A 21,607-nucleotide genomic window follows, 5' to 3' on the forward strand; every position below is an offset into this window, starting at 1 on the left:
GGCTGACTTCATGAGCCAACTGGCCTTCCATCTTCAACTTGTGGCATAGTCACGGGAAATGGAGCATCTGGTGATGCCGTTTCATAGCTGCCACATCTCCGCAGAATTTAATCAGCATATAGCAATAGGAAGAGTCAAGTGTAGAGGTGAAATACACACCCACGGGTCATTTATCGAATATTCCGAGAAGTACTGTAAAAGTTTTAAGAAGGCCATGCAGAATGAGGAAGCACTTGCTCATTGAGGAATAGCTGAGGCATGGCATTGTAGTGCTTACTAATCTCAATTGAAGTAGCAGTTGGGAGCTACTACTAGCATGTAGTTTAGGAGAGGTTTTTTCATGCGCTCATACGGCTTTTATTGCTCTAACAGCTCAAGATCTCCAAAACCTAAATCTATCCACTTATTCAATGAATTTGCATGGTTGGAAGATGTTCGGGGTGTGTGGTTTTTTTTTTTTTTTGGTCTTTCTTTTGCATTACCTGACCAGCGGCGCTGTGCTCACTAGAGGCTGCGGGGTGCCCGCTGAAGGAAGCTCCAGAGCGCAAAGACTTTGGAGGTGATTGTGGTATCATCTGAAATTGGCTGCATGAGTGCAGCTGATTTCGATTCATGATCCGCAGCATTTCTGCTATGTGTAAACATACCCTAAAAGGGTTTTTCAATTTCATTTTTTAATATAGTTTTAGGGCTAAAGAAATCTACTCGCCACAGTGCTGGACCGCTGTTTCAGCAGTCCGGCACTGTGGTATCTGAAAGGTGACCTCATGTGGTCAGAAGACCTGGTGATCTCTTGTAAACCTGTCACATGGGCTATTAAGTTCTAAGGGAGGTTTACGGAATGTCTCCTAGAACATTTCTCCCATTGGCTGAAGCGCTCATGTGGGTAAACACACATCTTCGCTGCAGCTGATGTAAACAAAGCCCAAATCGATGGCCAGTAGTGGAAGCTTAGTGTGTGGCGGTGTGTTTTTTTTATTTTATTTTTTTTAAACAGACCTCATCTCCCACACTGCCAACAATCTCAGAAACTCCTTTCTAGAGAGATTCTGTTCAAACACAACAAAGACCATTGTAAAACTGTTAAGGTGAGCTGTCTCACCGAAAGTTATCATGCATTAAATCTCAAGTTTCAAATCTGTACAAGCAGTACTTCAGATCATACCGTGGCGCATTACTGCCCTCTGCAGGTTTCAAGTGTAACTTTGGTTGTAAAAGCTGAGGAGGACGTGACTTGTGATAAGTGCTGAAGCCTGCACAGTTGTGCCCACTCAGAAGCCAGTACAGTCCCACTTAAGAACAAACTTTTTTACTCTTTCTTTTGTTACTAGGATGAATTCAGAAGATGGTTTTGTGCAAAAGTGAGAATACGTTTGTGTCCTGGAACAGACCCATTTCAAAAGTCCGAGTCCATGGTGGGTAAAGTAATAAATGGTCACACCGGCCACCTTCCTGAGAGTCCCACAGAGCACAGTGAAGATCATCCAATGAACAGTTCAGCAGTCCCACTAAACGAGGTGAACAATCTATCTTGTGTAGGGGGAATAGCAACCTTACAGACGTATATGCTTTCTACATGTATACTATAGATTTCTGCTTTAGGTTTTTTTTTTTTTGTTTTTTTTTTGTTATTACAAAATGTGATGACTTTATTATTCTAAAATGTGGAAGATCATTGAACAGTTTTATTTCTAGGAGTAGTGAGTAATGTGTACAGACTAAAATTGGTACTCTTAGGCCACTTTCACTCCTGCACTTTAATTTTCTATTGTTTTGGCACCATCATAGGAGCCACTGATTATAATGGGATCTGTCCAGCTTCTGTTCATTACTCCAGATAAACTAGTGCAGCATGCTGCAGAATTCTGCTCCATGCATGAGCGCACTGGTCCAGTGAACCGTGTGTTGGACATGTTACAGATTTTCTAATCTGCAGCATATTAACTTTATTGCAGATTTTCAGAGTGGATTTCAGCATTTGCAGTGCATACGATCCATGGCAAATTAGGCATGTTACACATTCCGTAAAAAGTCTTGCATAATAGTATATACTTTACTACTAAGGCCGCCTGCAGACGGGCGGAAATTCCGCGGCGGGATTCCCCGCAGAATTTCCGCCCCTGGACGCCTGCATAGGATTGCATTCCAACACGCAATCCTATGCAGACGGCCGCGGTTTGTCTGTGCGAAATCCCGCGCAGCAAGCAAACCACGGCATGCTCTGATTCTGTGTGGTGGCTCCGCTCTGCCCATGCGCCGGCAGCAGGCACATGAAAGAGCCGGAGCTGCGGGAGCGTTCCGCGCTGCTCTCTGCAAGCGCTCGGGTCGGGTCTCGCAGCCGGATCCGACCTGGCCATCTGCAGGCGGCCTAAGGCTGTTCTCACACACCTTTCTTACAGCGTTTACCAGGGCGTTTCAAACGCCACGCTAATCACTGTAAAATGCCTTCGTTGATTGAGATATATATATATCAATGAAATACATTTTTTTATTTCATATATTCATAAATATCTCTAGCCCATTGCAGTGATGGGGTGCATTTTAAAAAATGCCTAGGTAATCCTTGGAAACATGTCAGCATTGTTAGAAGATACATTTTGCACCCGGACTGTAGTGCTGCAGGTGATGACCATTGTGCTGTAGTAGAAACCGTATTCTCAATGGAGGAGAATGTCGGATGGATGCTGGAAGAGTGCTTGGGGCCTACTGTCAGGCATAGTGGAGGAAGTGTATATTGTCATCAGCTCTTTGATGCTGGTAGGATTAAAGATTCACACATCATTCTAGAAGTACGGAGCCAGAAAGTTTGCCATACTTTTTCACACACTGTTTGGTCGGCACTTGGTTAGTACAAATGTCACCATGGACCACAACAAAGATCAGAGGCATAAGCAAACCAAAATCTGGTGAAGATGCAGGAAGCCTGTGGATATGCGCATGTGCCGCAGATTTGTTACTGAAATGTTAGCGACTACCATTCCCCTAAATGGCTTTTAAGTCATTAATTTTGGCAATAAACTTTGTTTTGCGCAGAAACAGAAGCTCAATGCATAATCCAATGTTTGTACTGAGGGCTTAGGTGCAACTACCATTTAAATTAGAAATTTAGGGCCGGTTTCACATGGGTAATAAAATCGTGCCATGCCATAGCGCGTGAAAACGCAGAATTATGAAACCCATGCTTTTTAATGGTTTCCTTCACATTTGCAATGTTTTCACTTATGCAATGTTGCATGGAAAACAAATCGCGGCATGTCCTATCTTACTGAGTTTTTTGCTCTTTTTTTTATTGTCCCATGGTTGCCCATGGAGCCTTCATTTTATCGCATCGCGACACATGAACTTGTGATTTTTGTTTGATGTGTTTTTAACATTAGAAAGTCCCATTGTGTCTCCCGTGAGAAAATTGCGTTAAAGCATGAGAAAATCGCAAGTAGAAGTGATGTTTTTGCAAGAGAAAAAAAAAGGCGCTGATGCTCAAAAACTGAGTAAACAAAGACTTGTTTTTGCTGCGATTTTCTTACAGCGATAGCGCAATTGCCCGTGTGAAACTACCCTCAGGCACATTTTCATGCTTACAAACATTTTCAGGGGAGCGCTATAGTGGAAGCATTCCATCATTTACTAGAGACATTTCAAGCATTACTTGCACTATAAACCAAGTGATAGTGTTACATCCTATATGCTGGTGGAGGAGGTCATACAGAATGTGGCTTCTGACTGCTCCGATTAGCTAGCTGTTTTTTGGTTTTTTTTTTGTGTATGTCTAATTCTTTGATTTTTATTTTTTTTAAACTTTTTTTTGATTTATTTATTTTTTTTGCTTATCTTTGTCAGGTTCATTATTTTGTGCATCACAGTGTGACTTACTACTGGAATCATTTACACCAAACCTTCAACTACTTAACGTAAGTACTGAAGTAACGCCTGGATTTTCGTTATATGTAGTACTACAATAAACTACTTTATTAGACGCCTGCCATCTGTACTGTTTCCATTTGTGGCCTTTCGAACGTATTTATTTTACCCTTAATGACCCCATCACTGTGTAGTTCATACTGCAGTTTATTTCTTCAGTGGGATCGCTTCCATTTTTCAGCAGCATTTCACCCTTTTATACAGTTCTGTTCTTATTTTCTAGGTGGAGGAATTGGGTCTGTAATTGAAAAAGTCCGTTCTGCGGGCAGCATGTTACAGGAAAGGAGGAGCTGAGCAGACTGATATATAATTTTGTGGGGCATGATTCAGTATAGCTTGTGTGTTATGCCGTGCATTTACATCAGTCATTCTGGGCTTAGAGGTCCTCTGGGTGGTCCCACCAGATATTTCTGTATGCGCAGTCAGTCAGATACCTGGCAATCGCCGATAGCGCTGCCTACTGGACTATTAAACTCAATGTTTGTGTAAATATATTATGTGTATGTATTACATGCACATATATAATTTTAGGCTGATGTAGTGGAGTTTATCAAAACAAATCTGTCCTCGTTCATTATATGCAACTGCACTCTGTGCCTCATTCACTCGTCATCACCATAGCATCTACAGGAAACCTCCTGCCTCACATCATCTACATCCCCACAAGCGGGGCAAAGCTACCTCTCTCAATCAAACACACAAGCCCATATAGTGAAATAAACACTTTTAAAATCCATCATCTGCTGAGGCTTCATGGCAACTGTTTCACAAAATGCTAACATTTTAACTTTAATAAATTCCAAACTTAAGAGGAGCGCAGAACTGTGTAAGAAGCGAGAATCAACGAGGAGCCAACAGTGAAGAACAGCGAGCTGCAGCAAGTAGCTCAGGCAAAACGTTGTGAATTGAAAATGCAGCTGCTGAGCAACGAATAAATTTAGTCGCTGTCTTGGGATGGGCTTTCTACTAGTACTGAATATATACAATACTATGTCACTTTGCTCAGCTGCTGGATGTTAATAACTTTCCCAAACTTTATTCTGTGATGGTTCAGGTTTACAATCACAACTTTCTAGTTGGGAGCTGGCAGGACCTGCTATACTTTGCCATGTGTGTAGTTATCAGTACTGTAAATTTTTTTTAATATAATTTTTTGAGTAAATCTTTAACTTTTAGTATGATTTTACATGTACACTATGTCTATTTATGAGGGGCATTTATTAGATTTCCCCTGACCCACTTCCTGTGGACTGAGAGCAACAAAACTTGGCACCGTTATTAGTCCTTCTCTACAGCGGTGCCACCCGCGGGGACACACTTCTCCTATCTCTTTATGCAACTGTAAACACCTTGCTTGTAGAAGTTGACAGGTTGCTCCAAAAGCCACGTTGTGACTTCGGAGATGGGAGTTTCATCAGGAAAATGCTTGTCTTTAAAAATTAACTTCGTTGTTGGAAAGAGGTGGAAGTCCGATGGTACCCATTACTAGGAAATCCATTAAGACTACTCTGTGTTGGTCCCAAAAGCCTGTGAGCATGACCTTGCCTGCCGAGGGTTGGGCACATGCCTTCTTTGGAGGCAGTGAGTCCTGATGCTTCCATTACATCGACTGGACTTTAGTCTCTGGATCATAGTGATGGACCTGGCTTTCATCCTGTGTGATCAGTCTGTTGAAAGAGTCCTCCTGGTTTCCATGGCACATCAGCAAAAGAGCCTGGGAGCATTTGACTCATTCCTGCTTCTGGAAAGGTGTAAGCAGCCGGGGAAGATGATTTTTTTTTTTTTTTTTCCATAGACCACCCCCTAATCTTGACGTTTTGGGCTAGGTCGCAAATGGTTGCATGTCGATTTTCCACAATGGCAGCCTACTTGCCGGATGGGGTGTTCATGGATAGCTGAGTGCGGTCGCCCTGGAATTGGAGCCGTTTTCACCGAATTCTAACCACATTTGAATTGATGCCAGTTCTTGACTACATCATATGATGGGGAATCCTTCCCATGGAACGTCTCCCTTGCTGTGCGGCCTTTCAAGTATAGGAACTTGATGACTGCTCTGTGTTCCACTGGGTCCATTATCAGATCTCGCACCACTTCAGCACGTGTAAAAAAGATTTCTCAGTTGCACATTAGCATGTAACCTATAGAGACTTATAACATCACACGTGCTGCTTCAGCATCCTGCGATAAATAGAAGTGGGTCGGGGGAAATCTTTAAGAAACGCCCCCCGTATTATGTGTTATATTAGGTCATAGAATGCATATTCTTTGTTTTGACATCAGTGCATGCTGTTTCTCTCTAGGGGTCTAGACGATAGGGTTTCATGTGTTGCCATACACACTGAGCACAGCAAAGGATTAAGCAAAGAACTTCACGATTATAGGTATGTGCCTTCATTTGTGTTCAGTAAATGATTATTCTGTGCTGCTTAACCTTTTTTTTCTAAATGACTTCTCAGTCCGTCACTGGTGGGATAGGCTTGCTTTTTACATTGGCTCCTACGGAGAGTGCAAGCTTCACAAAACAAACAATGAGATGATGCTTTTTTTACTCCCACTTCAGATTATCTGTCTGAACAGAGCTCATAGAGAGTCGAACCAGGGTTAAAAAAAAAAAATCTAAAGGCAATCTGTGCATTTTAATTAAGTTTTCCAGCAAATAGAATCAATACACAAGTTGTTCATGCCAATATTTCTATTATACTGTCATTTTACGATTAACAGCAAACTTATCATAGACTTGTTAGTCTTGTATTTAGTTGATTTTCCAGAGATGTGTGGTATTTTCTAGTGCAGAAATGCTGTTTTAACCCCTCTGTGGCAGGCATATTTTATGTCTTCACACACGCGTTTTTTTCCCCCCTCTATACCCTTTCTAACCTAATTTCGCTGCCACCTGCACACTTCCCAGCTCTTATGTATTTTGGGTGGGAAAGCGCCTTGTGGACAACTCTACAGAAAGGCATAAAAATGAGCGGTCATGATGATTTTATTAGCAATTTTTTGAAAATTAACAATTTCTGATCCAGTGTCTGCCCAACATTATGATTTCCCTGCATAGCTCCGATGTCGAACGAGGGGGCGACACATGTTTTGAACAGAATGCAAACAGTAGCCTTCATATGCATTGCTGCCTCAGACATCGGAGCGCTGTCCTGCATACCATAAAAAAAAAAGTTTTGTCCCTCGTCCCACATCTGAGCTATACTGGGAAATCTTAATGGTGGACGAGGCCCAACAGTGGATTGGTAAGGGTTGATTCTTTCATTGTCACACTTCAAGAGCCATAGTATTTGTGTTTTATTTTTTTTTATTGATGTAGGTGTATCAGGGCTTGTTTTTTGTGGGAACAGTTGTATTTAAGGTACATTCTATAACATTTATTGTGCAATCTGGCTAAGATGTTCTGTTGGCCAGTGCTACTAGCAGGTGGGGCCCAGATTCTGCCAGGGATGTGAGCCAGGTTGCATCCAGGAACATTTTTGAACTTTTTTCTTTTTTTCTCCCCACTGAGCCCACCTGTAGTCCCACTGCAGAACCCATCAGTCAGTCTAATTGACAGAGTTTGCAAGAAATTCAGTCCAATAGCTTCTAGTGTACAATTTATTTAAAAAAAATGCAAAAATACATTCATTTACATATAAAAACGTGTAAGAACATGTCCATAGCCTTTAAATAGCCCACGCAGGTGCGGACGATTTTTCTAAACGGGTGCAACTGTGTTAAAATAATAAAAGCAGCCCCGTACTCTCCTATCCGGTCCCCCTGATGATCTAGTGCTGCAGCTTTGTGGTCCTCCCAGTATTTGTTAATGAAGAGTTACAATCTGACCGCTGCAGATAATCAGTCGTTCTCCTGGCATCATAAGTCCCAGCATCTGAGTGGGGAGGAACAAATGGGTGAGTACGACTGCTTTAATTGTTGCATCCATGTTTAAATAAATTATCTGCCCCTGGGGGCAGCCCCTTTTACTATTTTATATATGTAATTGTCCTCACTATATAAATGGTGTATAATGTCCAAGAAAAACAAACTTGCAGCAGCCAAAGGGTTAAGTAGTTTGCTTGATTTTTATGTAAGGTAACTTTTCTTTTTTGTTTTTTTTCTCTTTCAGAAAATTATTTTATGGAATAAATGAAATTACTGTTAAAGTGCCTTCTGTTTTTAAGCTTCTAATAAAGGAGGTAAGTGGAATCCTTGGTCCGTTGACAGTGGTTCAGGGGTTTGTCACTACTGTTGATGACGAATATGAGATGTGCTTCCCTAGTAGAATGTGTGTAATATTTAGTAATCAAGTGAAAAGACAACTTTGTACTATGTTCTTTAGCTCATATACTGTAGTTGTTACAGCCGCATAATCTTAGAATCCTTTTTTTCTTGCCATACTAAAAGCAAATCAGGGGGCAAATTATAGAACCCGTATCAATGCCGCAAATTACGAAGCAGATAAAATATTGTAAAATCTTCTGACATACGCAGATGAAGCAAACCTCGCAAGTGTCCATCAGCCGTGCCGGCTGTATGTCTTATAATAAACCAGAGTTCACTGGACACCCGCTGCTTCTGTAGAGATCAGCTGTACATTGCAGATCTCTTATAATAAACCAGAGTTCACTGGACACCCGCTGCTTCTGTAGAGATCAGCTGTACATTGCAGATCTCTTATAATAAACCAGAGTTCACTGGACACCCGCTGCTTTTGTAGAGATCAGCTGTACATTGCAGATCTAGTGATAAATCTGTATATTGACAACATGTTGTTCATACACATTCTTTGTTGGCAAGAACTGCTTCTATCGATCATAGTTGCCGAGCCTAATTGAGTGTATCAAAATTATGTACCCGGGGGGAAATCGGGATCCATGCCAGAGCATATACTCGTATATACTTGTCAGAGCAGTGAATGCTTGGAACAGCAGATGGTTGGAAAATCCACAGTAAATGAATGTAAGATTGAGATAAGCATATAGCTATCCTAAGAAAAAAAAATAAGAGCAGACTAGATGGACCAGGTGTTTTTGTTTTGTCTGTTTTCTATCTTTTCTTTTAGCTGTCATAATATTAAAAAAAATGAATAAATTCTGCATCTTCCCACCAGAGGGCAGCATATAACACATTTTTTTTCCTTTTCACTTTGGCCTTTACAAAAGTTTGCCTGTGTAATTATTTATATAAGTTATATATTTTTTACAAACACACACATTCATACATATGATTGACCCGATGTTCGCTATGCAAGCATTTAAATTTTTTTTTTCATGTTTGTTTTCTCCTCCCAAATTTTAAAAATTCCAATTTTTTTTATTTTTCCTCTCTCATAGCTATAGGAAGGCTTTTGTTTGGAAGATCACTTCCTGGTTATGGGATTGATGAATTCCATCTCCACAAAGCGATAGCTGTGTTTGGTTCTTTGAGCGCTGCATTAATTGCTTGAGGAAGAACCAATCACAGCCATTGCATCATGGAGGCAGGATTTAGGTACTGGCTGAGCTGCGGCCTCCGCTCTCAGGAGCCGTAGTTACTGCTTTATATTGTAGACAGGCAGGAATGTCATCCCCACCACATTGCCAGTGGCTTTAGGGGCAGTCAGTGGCAAGCTGGCTTAGTAGGGGAAGTGGGGGCAGGTGTCAGGGAGGGCTTATTATAGGGTGCAGTGCCACATTGGTGACGGGGGTCTAAATTACAGGGAGGAGTTTAACTCTCTAGGTTCTGGCCCAGAAGCGGGGTGTCAGCTGATGATGGGCGGAGCCACCACGCTCCCTTCCATCCTTTTGTCCCAGGAGCCACCAGAGACCGAATGGAGACAGAAGTGCCCCATCCCGGACTGTCTCCCCCAGACTCTGCGCACAGCCCTTGGTAAGGAGCACACTGCAGCCAGTGTGAAGGAGCAATGACTCTCTAGCGGTGCTTTTGGCTGAAGCGCAACCGCGCTGATAGACTTAACATAGGAACTTTACCTGACGGGTCACTCAATGTATCAAACTCCAATTTTATGATTTTACAGCGGTGTTAAGGATGTCACAAATCTAATGACACCAAAATCATCCACCAAAGGTCACATAAAGGGGTCAAAGTGTGGCGCAAGAAAAAGCGTGTAGGCATGAACAAGCTGGCGCAGCATGCTGCACAGTTTTGTGAGAATGCCAGGTGGTATTGGTTAGATAACACTGTATTCAGGATCCATGTGATAGAAATCACAAACTCCCTTCTTCATGAGCCCGTATGCTGGAATTGCACGTACCACTCGCCATGTCTTGCTGTTTTCTTTCATACACAATAATGTGATGTATTACAATATTTAGGTTATTTGCTTGTTTGATGCTAAAATATCTTGCATTTGTTTTTCATATTTTCTCAGGTTCTCAATCCTTTTTACATTTTTCAACTGTTCAGTGTTATTTTGTGGACCACAGATGAATATTACTACTATGCATGTGCCATTGTGTTAATGTCTGTAATATCCATTATCAGTTCTCTGTACACCATTAAAAAGGTGAGCCATTTTATTATTTCATTAGGAACCTCTGTGTAGTATACGTTCTATGGAATCTCTTGTTCTTTCTACCCTTTGAGTCCACTGAATGGAGATGGTCTTTCTCCTACTTTCATGGCCAGTCTGTCCCACACCTAATTATAGTGCAAACCCATTCAATGCAATTAGTTTTCTGTTCTAATTGTTCGTATGGTTTAACTTGTTACCTGTAGGTTTACTCCAGTATATACATGATCCCCCAAAAGTTAGCACTTGTCGTGAGCACCAGCTCACACTTCTCATTTTAATGCAGTTTTTGGAGCCAAAACCAGGAATTGTTGAAAAATATATAGTAGATGCAGAAAATGTATGACTATAAAAGCAAATAAATAAAATGCACCAAAACATTGTGTTACAAAAGTTTGTGAACCCGGCCTAACCAGTTGCATTCATGAAGAAATTGCTAGTACTTAAGCATAAGTGTTTTTTTTGTTTTTTTCTTCTAATTTGTTCACTTTTTTTTTAATTTTCTTTTTACAGCAATATATAATGTTACATGATATGGTTGCAGCTCATAGTATTGTCAGAGTTACTGTGTGCCGTGCAAACAAAGGTAAGTAATTACAACCTTTTCTTTATTGTCTAGGAATGTATTCCAGATGGACAGAATTTGCATGGAAAAATTCTATCATACAAGCACTTTTTCACTGAAAGTTTTGAGTTTGGCCTGTTCTCTGATTCTCAGATGAGATTAGATGCATGGCAATATGGCCTAATACTGACTCTAAAAGATAAGAAGATTGATATTTTGAAAGGTGCAAGCACCGAATCATGACTGACTCCTAGGGTGACGTTACGTTTTCTTGGCAGGGTAGTTTGCCATTGCCTTCCCCAGTCACTTTTTACCCCCCAGCAAGCTAGGTACTCAGTAGAGATGAGCGAGTATACTCGCTAAGGCACATTACTCGAGCAAGCAGTGCCTTAGCCGAGTAACTCCCCGCTCGTCTCTAAAGATTCGGGGGCGGGGGAGGAACGCTCGAGTAATGTGCCTTAGCGAGTATACTCGCTCATCTCTAGTACTCAGCTTTCCATCGTTCTGAGGTTGGTAGCATGAGTCAACCTTGAGCCAGACCATGCAGGGATTGAACCCGTAACCTTTAGATTGTGAGCGAGCGGATTAGGATTAGGACTGCATTTCTGCTGCCCTAACACTCCGCCACACGAGGTGCTTTTGAAAAGTGATAGAAAAATGTGTTACAGGTGTGGAATTGAACCCGCATCATTTAATAGCATTAGTGACTTTCCAAATCCTGGCTCAGTCTGGAGGCGGACGCCCGCTTCGGATTCTGCAATGCAAATCCGCCCGTATGCAGGCGACCTACATTAGGTAGCTACATCTTTCTCAATGTACCTAAGCCATGTAATTCCCTTTTAAAAACAAAACACAATGCTACGCTCACAATTTTGAACCTAACTTCTCTGCTTACATCCTATGAACGATGTTGCTTTTATTAGTTGTGTTATTGTGACCTTGATTCTTGTTTAGGAGTTAAATAAATATGATTTTTCTGCATACTAGTGGATACCTTGAGTAAATAAATGTCATCTTCAGTCATTTCCATAACTTTCTGAATCGTAGTTTCTAACCTGCACCTAGTTTGACTTCTCATATCGATGTGTATCCCCCAAGATAGCATCCTACATTTGAGATGAGTGTATACAGGATGCTGTTGCCTCTTCACTAGCTCTCATGTCACGGCACAGCTTCATTCCTCTGCTGATTTTCTTCTTCTCGCACAGTCCCTGTGTGATCTTCTCCTCTCATTTGGATATTTCAGTACTCTGCTGTTTTCATCAGTCCCCTAAACTGTGAATAGAGTCATAGTGCACATGAATGAACATCACAGCATTGTAACTGGGGTCTTCAGACTTTAATTTTTGAACTGGTAGGGTCCCAGTGGTCAGAAACCCAACGATCACCCTGGAGGTCTCTTCCAATTCTACTATTTTATGATCATGAGCCAGCCCCTTTAAGAACTGCAGTGTGTCGGGAGTCTGAGTGTAAAGCTCCAGCCTTTGGAGAATCCAAAAGAGGTGCTTAGATATGTGGCACACTGTATACTATCTGGTAAACCTTTCTGGTGTTCTAGTCTAGCAGTCTGGCATCCCAATCAGTGCTGACCAAGTTAAAGTAGTTAAAGATATGCTGTATGCAGCACCAAGTTCTCAATTTATTCATCTGTTTCCCCGAGGAATGGCAAAATGCCACTCCTCAGGGAAACCATGCTCTCTCCAAAATGGTTATTTTGTGTGGAATACAAGTATTTACTTGCACAATATCAGAGCTGATGGGTGCTCTTTAAATCTGGGAAGCTATACAATAGTATTTTGGTTTTGTTAAAGGGAACCTAGGACAGTCTCATTATGAAGTATTTTGTACATTGCCAGTTGCAGTATAGCCATTTTAATGTTTATATATTGGTGAGTTTACATACATCAGTAATATAGCATCTCTCATTCAGAGGTTGAAGAAATCCTGTCTACTGACCTTGTACCTGGGGACGTTATGCTAATCCCACCAAATGGGACCATTATGCCATGTGATGCCGTCCTGATTAGTGGAACCTGCATTGTGAATGAGAGCATGTTAACAGGTAATATTGTGGGATTGAAAGCACCTCAATAGCAACTAGTGTGAAACTATGAAAATTCATACATTCTGCTGTTTTTTTCAGGTGAAAGTGTACCAGTGACAAAGACTAACATGCCAGACCTATCTACAAATTCCAGAGGAGCTGAAGATGAAATCTATAATGCAGAAGTCCATAAACGTCACACATTATTTTGTGGGACCAATGTTATCCAAACCAGATTTTATGCTGGAGAACCTGTCAAAGCCATAATTGTCCGGACAGGTATGTAGGTAAAGGGAATCTATCACTTCAGACGTCAACTAAAGTTATGAGTGAATGGTATAATAGATGCTGAGTTCAAACTGTAATTTGTACTCTTAAGCCCCATTTACACGCAACGATTATCGCTCAAAATTCGTTAAAAGGATGGCTTTTTAGTGATGATCATTGTCTGTAAATGCTACCATCGTGCACTTTTTGTTTGAACAATGATTTATAGTTCAGCATAAAAATCCTCCTTCAGACAGCACGCTGGGGGCAGGAGATAACATTGTATTCTCTGTGCAGCCCTTGAGAGAAAACAGCCCACTGGCTGTTATCTCCATGGGAGCTAAAGACTACATTGTTTTCTCTTAGCAGCCCATAGCTGAACAATGAAGCTAATTACAGAGCTCAGACCTCCTCCTGAGTTCTGCAACAGCTCCAGAGGCTCACTTGCACGCAAATGAAGCTGATAAACTACTAATGGCCTATTAGTACTTTATGCAAAATGATCGCTCAAAACTCTCATTCTCCTTATCTTTTGAATGAATTTTGAGGGATTATCTTTGTGTGTAAATGGGGCTTTACACACAGAGCAGGTGGTAACCGTCTACTGCTTATACAGTTTTTATCCTTTTAATTCTGTATTCTCATCTCAAATTGCCAGCTGTTGGAATAAAATCTTGATGTTAAGTCTCTTGTCTTCTCAGGATTTAGCACATCAAAAGGACAGCTTATTCGTTCCATACTCTATCCAAAGCCAACAGACTTCAAGCTTTACAGAGATGCCTATCTGTTCCTGCTGTGTCTTGTAGGGGTTGCTGGAATTGGGTTCCTGTACACTGTTGTAAATAGTATTTCACATAAGGTGTGGATCTTTTGTTTTGTCCCTTTACCCTTAAGGCCCATTTGGACACAACGAATATAGCTCAAAATTCGCTCAAAAGACATCCTTTGAGCAATAATCGTTATGTGCATTTACACGGCAAGATGATTGCTCAAAATTCGCCCAAACGGCAGTTTGATTGACAATTTTGAGCGTTCTTTTTGCATAAGTGTGTAAATGAAGGCTCACGCTGTATGCAGAAAACAAGCGGGACCAGTATCTTCTGCATACAGCTGTTGACTTCTCGGAGCGCTCAGCTGCTATACAGCTGAGCGCTGCAAGGGGGGTGTACAGAAGTCTTCTGCATACTTTTGCTGTGTTCTCGGAGCACTCAGCTGTATACCAGCTGAGCGCTCTGAGTGGGATATACAGAAGGCAGCTGGAGCGCTGTCTTCTGCATACTCCTGTTGTGTTCTCCGAGTGGGATACCAGCTGAAACAATAGTATCAGCAGTATCAAGCTGAGAACTCAGCGTGCGGTGCCGATAAGACACATCGTTAACAAAAACTTCACGATGGCCAAACGTTAGACAAAAGAAGGCTTGGAGCGAGAATCGTTGTCTAAATGGGCCTTTAAACTGTTTGCTGATTTAATGTAACTAATCTATAGTTTGTGTGTATTTACGTTTTTTTCTAGGTTCCAGTCAGCATTATTATCATCGAATCACTTGACATCATAACCATCACAGTACCTCCTGCTCTTCCTGCTGCCTTGACTGCTGGGATTGTGTATGCACAAAGGCGTCTGAAGAAACTTGGCATCTTCTGTATCAGTCCTCAGAGGATAAACATCTGTGGACAGTTAAACCTCATATGCTTTGATAAGGTTATATGCATTTTCCTGGCTTTATTTTCCTTTGCATAGTACAGCAGAACATTAGCCTAAAGGGATTGGCCACTTTATTGCTACTGTATGCCAGTGACTCTTAACCCCCAAAGGACCAGGCTATTTTGTACCCTAAAGACCAGACCCTTTTTAGGGATCTTACCCATGTGGTAGTTTTACTGTCCCCTTTTTTTTCCCCCTTCAGCTACCAAAATTATTTTTGCTGCATTTTTCCCGACATATAGGGCTATTTTTTGAATATCTTTTTCATTGACCTTTTTTTCCCCTTTTTTTAGTTTTATTGGGGGTAAAAAGCTAAAATTATTATTTTCTTTTAACATTTTAAAGTTGTTTTTTTCCTAATTAGTATATTTATGCTAAAATAAAGTATGGGAACGGGTTCCTCATTTTGTTTCGGATGTCTTGATATGTAATATGTATGTTTTGGATTACAGGGCGCTTATAGCAACTGTTTTGGTTGACGTCGGCTTTGGGTTATTTTCTTTCTTATGTATATATTTTATTCTGTAATTTTTATTTACTGATGTATGTAATTATGTCCCCCATGACTTCATAAGACGTCTGGGGGACATTCACATGTTGTGTTTCTTTTTTTTTTTTTTTTATATTTAACATTTTTCCACTGTAGCTGGGGCATCCATAGGAGCCCCAGTTACAGGAAAAAACATTCCCTATAGTGACATTAGTCACTGGCAGAGCTGGCCAGGGTCTAGTCTGACCCTACAGCTCTGCTATAGCTCATTGTGCGCTGTGTACTCTGGGAAGGAGAAGGCAGAGGCTTAAATCCCCGCCATAATTCTACTTACGGCTGGGCTTTAAGCCCAGGACCAGGCCCAGTATATTTACAGTGCCTGGTCCTAAACGGGTTAATGATAAAATTTCACTTGCTATTAAATCCTTATTACAACTTCTGGTTTAGTGAAGTCACACACCCACCCTACCTGGACAGCACTCCTGTCTGTGCTGATGGAAGGGCACATGAACACATACATCACTCAGCTTTTTCCATAGTAATACTATGTACAAAAAACTAGTTCAGGTACAGTAGAGGAGGCTGAGTGATATGTCTCGTCATACCTGTATTCTGCAGCCGTGTTATAGATGGGAGTGCCATCTGGACAGGAGGGGAGGCTGGGCAAGCAGGGGGTGTTGTGACTTGATTTATCTAGAAAATGGAGCATAAGTTGATAAAGGGATCTATTTAATAAGTGGCACATAATTCTTATTAAGATTCATTGGAATATATTAGCAAAGTTGCAGCCCCATTTTCTGGCTATGAACACCTTTGTCAGGCTTTTTTTTCCCTCAATAAAGCTTTTGGACAGTTTGTCTTCCACAAGTTGCATATTTTACAACCCAATACAATGGACTCCATTCAGTACATTCATAAAGTTTTATTTTATTTCCATATAAAGATGTCTGCTCATATAAGCTTTGTGGGAGCAGAGGGATGGGCTGGAAACTAACCTGTCAGCCCGTCTGAATGGACACTAAACATAATTGAGCAACTGTTGAAGACACATGATCTAAACTTTTAATGAAAACCAGACCATTTTGATAAGAGGCCCATTGTGTGTCATGGGAAATATGTTGATAGTTGATTTTTAAAACTGTCAAAACTTTCCTTCTCTTTCATAGCCAAACAACTAGAGCCCAGCATTTAATCAGCTTCTTGTCTTTTAGACTGGCACGCTTACTGAAGACGGTTTGGACCTCTGGGGAATCCAAAGAGTGGAGAATGCACAGTAAGAGACATTGATGACTTTGTGCTTTTTTTTTACCGGTGTTATTTCAGGATATTTCAGTGTAAATAAACATTAACTGTTAACGCTGCTCAGATTATATATTTACCTGACGGTGTAGACTTTCACACTCAAGGTAGGCCCCCTGCCCATAGGCGTGATTTCGCCTGCGGTAAATTGCCGACAAATCACGCCGTCTGAAGCTTTCCATAGCGTTGCTATGGAAAGCGGCGGCCCCGTGTCCATGAGCAGAGAATCATTGCGATTCTCCTCTCGCGGCCAGCAATTCGCAGCGGTCAACCTATCTGTCAGATAAGCTGACAGCGGAGATTCGTCTGCTGGCTCCTGCTCCCGGGCAGCGGCTCCCATGGCGAAGATCCACCGTGGGATACCGCAACGCCCGTGGACAGGGGGCCGTAGAGCAGATAAAACTACGTGCAATAGTGTTTTCATCAGCTGACTTGTGGCGCCTGATAATAGTTGTAGTTCTATAAACAGTTTAGACTTCATGCTGTTTATTGGACTACATATAGTTTTTTTGTTTTGTTTTAATGACTTTTCTGTAAATCATAATCATGTAATCTATCCTTTTTGAAGACTGTTCAGTTCTTTAAAAAAGTTTTGCAAAGTTTATAGTTTGAAAGCTCTTTCAACAGTTCTCAGAATATTTGGCAAGTGAATGCTTTTTTTACCATTTAAATATTTTCCCCGTTTTTTTTGTTTTTTTTTGTACAATTTCAGGTTTCTTTTGGCAGAGGAAAAAGCTTGCAGCGAGAGTTTAGTTAAGTCTCAGTTTGTTGCCTGTATGGCATCTTGTCACTCTCTCACAAAAATTGATGGAATGATTTCAGGCGAGCCCCTCGACTTAAAAATGTTTGAAGCTATAGGCTGGGTAAGTAATAATTTAACTTTCTCACTGTTTGAGAAAAACTTTTAGAAAGGTTTTTGCCAATCTGAAAATAAGAGAATATCAGTAGATATAGAATTGGTCTTTATTTTTTTTATATGCAGTAAGGAGGTGCGTAAATAATGCCTTGAAGTGCTATAAAAAGTGTTACATTCCTGAAAATCTTATCCCTGAGTGCAGCATATCACTGACCAGTGTCTTGTGCTTAGATTCTGGAAGAAGCCACAGAAGAAGAGACTGCACTTCACAACAACATAATGCCAACAGTTGTTAAACCTCCCAAACAACCTGCTACTGAGCACAAGCCCGCCGACAGTGAAGAAATGGTATGCATAGTATTTCTGCTGCTCCTGAGGCATTCTGATCATTTCTGCCCTGTGATCTCGCATGGCAGAATTACTGTAGGTTTGCATGCTGCAAATGTTCTGGAGCTCTCTGCAGAATCAGACCCTGTGCTCCCCCAGAGACTCTATACTCACCTGTCCGGATCCGTGGCCAGAGTCTCAGCCGGCGTGTCGGCGCCCAGTGCAGGGCATGACGCTGCCGGCGATGATGCGGATCTGCGGCGACTTGCCGCAGGACGGACGGCTATCATCGACTGCAATGGAAGCCGTCCGTGGGATTGTCCGCGCAGAATAGAACATGCTGCGATTCTTCCCCACGAGCAGAAAATCGCAGTTGATTTCCGCTCGTGGGCAGGGAAGAATCCTTTAACATGGATTGTCCTATGGACAGACATTGCTGCAGAATTCGCGGCGTGCATCTGACTGCACATTTTGCAGCGATAATCCTTTCATGGGCCAAAGTCTGCATGATCCATGTGAATTTAGCTGCAGACATACTACTTGATACGATGAATGAAATCTGCTTACAGAGACACTTTTTATCATCTGCTTTCTTTTTTATCTCACGGTATTTTACTTATTTTTGTTTTACAGGAACTGTTTGAACTGCAGGTAAATATTCTTCTCGTACTTTGATATTTACTACTGTTTTCTACATTAGACTCTGCATATTGGCATCATGACTTCTGGTATGATCTAATCTGTTATCTGTCTATAAAAGCAAAGTTGCTAGAAATAAACTAATACAATGAACAGAGCTTTACTTTTCTTTGGCCCAGTTTTCGTGTCTTACATCAGGCTAAGTGATTTGAAATTAACTTTAACCCCTTCCCGCCACAGGGTGCAAGTGTTCGTCCTGGCAGAGGGGGTACTTAACGCAACAAGACATACACTTGTGCCCTGTGGATAGCACAAGATCAGTAGTGATCCTGCGCTATCTAGCTGCAGGAGTCGGCTGATACTGATAGCCGGCCCCCCACTGCAACATCGGGGGTGCATTGGGGGCAGCGACCCCCTCTGTTAACCCTTTACATGCTGTAATCTATGTAGATCACGGTATGTAAAGGGCTTTACAGAGGAAGCGCTTCCTCTGTGATGTCATCGGACCTCTGCGAGGCTATAAAAAGTGTAAAGAGAAGAAAAAAAGATGATGGTGTAAAAAAAAAAAAAAAAAAGGAAAAACAGACGCTAAATAGCTGAGGCAAAATGTGTGTATGTGTGTGTATATATATGTGTATATGTGTGTGTATATATATATATATATATATATATATATATGTATATATATGTATATGTATATATATATATATATATATAATTTTTTCTTTTTGCCTCCCAAAAAATGAAGTAAAGGTGATCAAAAAAGCTGTATGCACCCTAAAGTTGTGCCCATAAAAACTTCATCTAGTCACGCAAAAAACAAGCTCTCACATGGAAAAATGAAAGTTATAGAACTCTGAATGCAGTGATTTAGAAAAAAAATAATTAAAAAAAAAAGGGGGGGGGGGGGGGGGGGTTTATGGCGTAAAAATAAAAACCTAAAAAAAAATTTGGGGGGGCTATCATTGTAATCACACTGACCCGCAGAAAAAATGTATTGTCAAAAAAAGAGGAAAAAAAACAATGGCAGAAATGATGTGTTTTCTCCCTGCAAACATTTGCAATATAGTCTATTTACCCAAAAATGGCTCTAATACAAACTACAGTACAGGACTCAAAACAAGCCCTCGTACAGCCATGTCGACGGGGAAAAAAAAATTATGGCTTTTGAAAAGTGGGGATGAAAAAAATCGTCCTAATGTCCAAAATAAGCCGTGTCCTTAAAGGGGTTGTCTCGCGGCAGCAAGTGGGGTTATACACTTCTGTATGGCCATATTAATGCACTTTGTAATATACATCGTGCATTAAATATGAGCCATACAGAAGTTATTCACTTACCTGCTCCGTTGCTAGCGTCCCCGTCGCCATGGCTCTGTCTAATTTCTCTGGCTTCTTGCGTTTTTAGACGCGCTTGCGCTGTGCGGTCTTCTGCCTGGTGAATGGGGCCGCTCATGCCGGAGAGCTGGTCACCGCGGCGTCATCGTAGCTCTGCCCCGTCACGTGTGCCGATTCCAGCCAATCAGGAGGCTGGAATCGGCAATGGAATGCACTGAGCCCATGGTGCACCATGGGAGAAGACCCGCGGTGCACCATGGGAGAAAACCGCAGTGCATCCCTGGGAAAGGACCGGCGGCCATCTTAGGCAGAAGATTTTTAAAACTTCACATTTCAGCACATCGGTGAGTAGCATGGGGCCTAAAAACCGCTTTAAATTGCTATTTTATGCCAGGGGGGTGACAGGGGGAATGGGGTAAGGTAAAATTTTGATGTTTGCCGCGAGACAACCCCTTTAAGGGGTTAAAGGATGGCTTACTGTTAAAATAAACTTTCTAAATTCATTTTAATAGGTTTCAGATTCCTTGAAATTTTGTAATGCTGATTGGACATTTTATAGTTGATTGGAGGTGGATATTTACATATAATCATTAATCAAAATATACTGCTGTGGTAACTGCAACAGGTTGTATGTCAAATCTATCAAACTTCACAAAAAACATTCCCATTTAGCCCCCAGCATCTTGACTGCTTTTCTATGGCTGCCAGCAGACGTCCGGGACGGATCCCGCTGTGAGCATTCTCGCAGCGGGATGCGGACCCGTGTCCCTGCACAGCCCTATGGCTCACCCACTCCTGGCTTCTCTTCTGCTCTGTGATGCGCCAGCTGCCGACCAGCCAGCGCCTGTGCAGAGCAGAGCCTGCCCATCACAGTGACATTTCTGTGTGGGCCTCTGCGAGACCCGCAGATAAATCACGGCTGTGTGCATCCTATACAAGTGGGCACATGTATGATGATCGATTTTGCTCTAGATTAAATGACCCATTACAGTTGGTGTAATTTACTAGATTGGCCACCAGGGTGCAATAAACAAAAAATTTTTTTATTTTTTATTTTTTTTATTTTTTTTTACATACTGCCTATTGCAGTTAACACAACAATGTGCATTTAAAATTATGATCTCCCTTCTTTTTGGATTCTTCAGCCTAAATGGCAGTTGATGAGTTAATATATTGGTTATCAATATAATAGTATACAGAGAGAAACTGTATTGTTGGATCGGCTTCAAATAACCCTTAACATCTGTCTCATTAATTCTCCTAGTCTCTAATAGCAAAGATTCATTGCAATTAAAGTGGACAAACCTATAATAAACTTACGCCAACTTTCACCAATAGATGGCAGTGTTTTTTTTGTTTACCTCCATTTACTAAAAGACGTAAACAGACTTGGTGATGAGCCTAATCCTATATGAAATTTTAATAATTTTTTTTTAACTTTGTAGATTTTCAAAGGAATACATTGAACTATATAAAACAATGGCATTGGTTTTGCTGGTGGAAAATTGTTCCCATGGTTACTACTATTTCACGTGTCTATTTTAATGTTTGATAGATTAGGTGTATAGTTATACAACTTTTCAATAAAAAAGGGGGAAAAAATGCCCCTGGCCAGTAATTGTAAATGACATTTGTTGTGATTTAATAGTCTTAATGCCAGAGACCT

The 21,607-nt window shown here is 41.2% G+C and overlaps 1 protein-coding gene across 1 annotated transcript in view; it reads left to right on the forward strand.

Annotated features, from left to right (window-relative positions):
* The window catches only part of ATP13A3 (ATPase 13A3), a 99,248-nt gene that overhangs the window by 44,654 nt on the left and 32,987 nt on the right, over positions 1-21,607 (forward strand). The window contains exons 4-17 of the mRNA XM_066601726.1: positions 1,332-1,517; positions 3,838-3,908; positions 6,219-6,299; positions 8,030-8,099; positions 10,274-10,408; positions 10,928-11,000; positions 12,910-13,041; positions 13,123-13,302; positions 13,992-14,149; positions 14,804-14,992; positions 16,697-16,758; positions 17,497-17,647; positions 17,872-17,988; positions 18,601-18,618. Coding sequence (XP_066457823.1) covers positions 1,332-1,517; positions 3,838-3,908; positions 6,219-6,299; positions 8,030-8,099; positions 10,274-10,408; positions 10,928-11,000; positions 12,910-13,041; positions 13,123-13,302; positions 13,992-14,149; positions 14,804-14,992; positions 16,697-16,758; positions 17,497-17,647; positions 17,872-17,988; positions 18,601-18,618 — 1,623 coding nt within the window. The remainder of the gene's footprint in view (positions 1-1,331; positions 1,518-3,837; positions 3,909-6,218; positions 6,300-8,029; positions 8,100-10,273; positions 10,409-10,927; positions 11,001-12,909; positions 13,042-13,122; positions 13,303-13,991; positions 14,150-14,803; positions 14,993-16,696; positions 16,759-17,496; positions 17,648-17,871; positions 17,989-18,600; positions 18,619-21,607) is intronic.

Source organism: Eleutherodactylus coqui, chromosome 1, assembly GCF_035609145.1.
Source record: "Eleutherodactylus coqui strain aEleCoq1 chromosome 1, aEleCoq1.hap1, whole genome shotgun sequence".
Taxonomy (NCBI): Eukaryota; Metazoa; Chordata; class Amphibia; order Anura; family Eleutherodactylidae; genus Eleutherodactylus; species Eleutherodactylus coqui.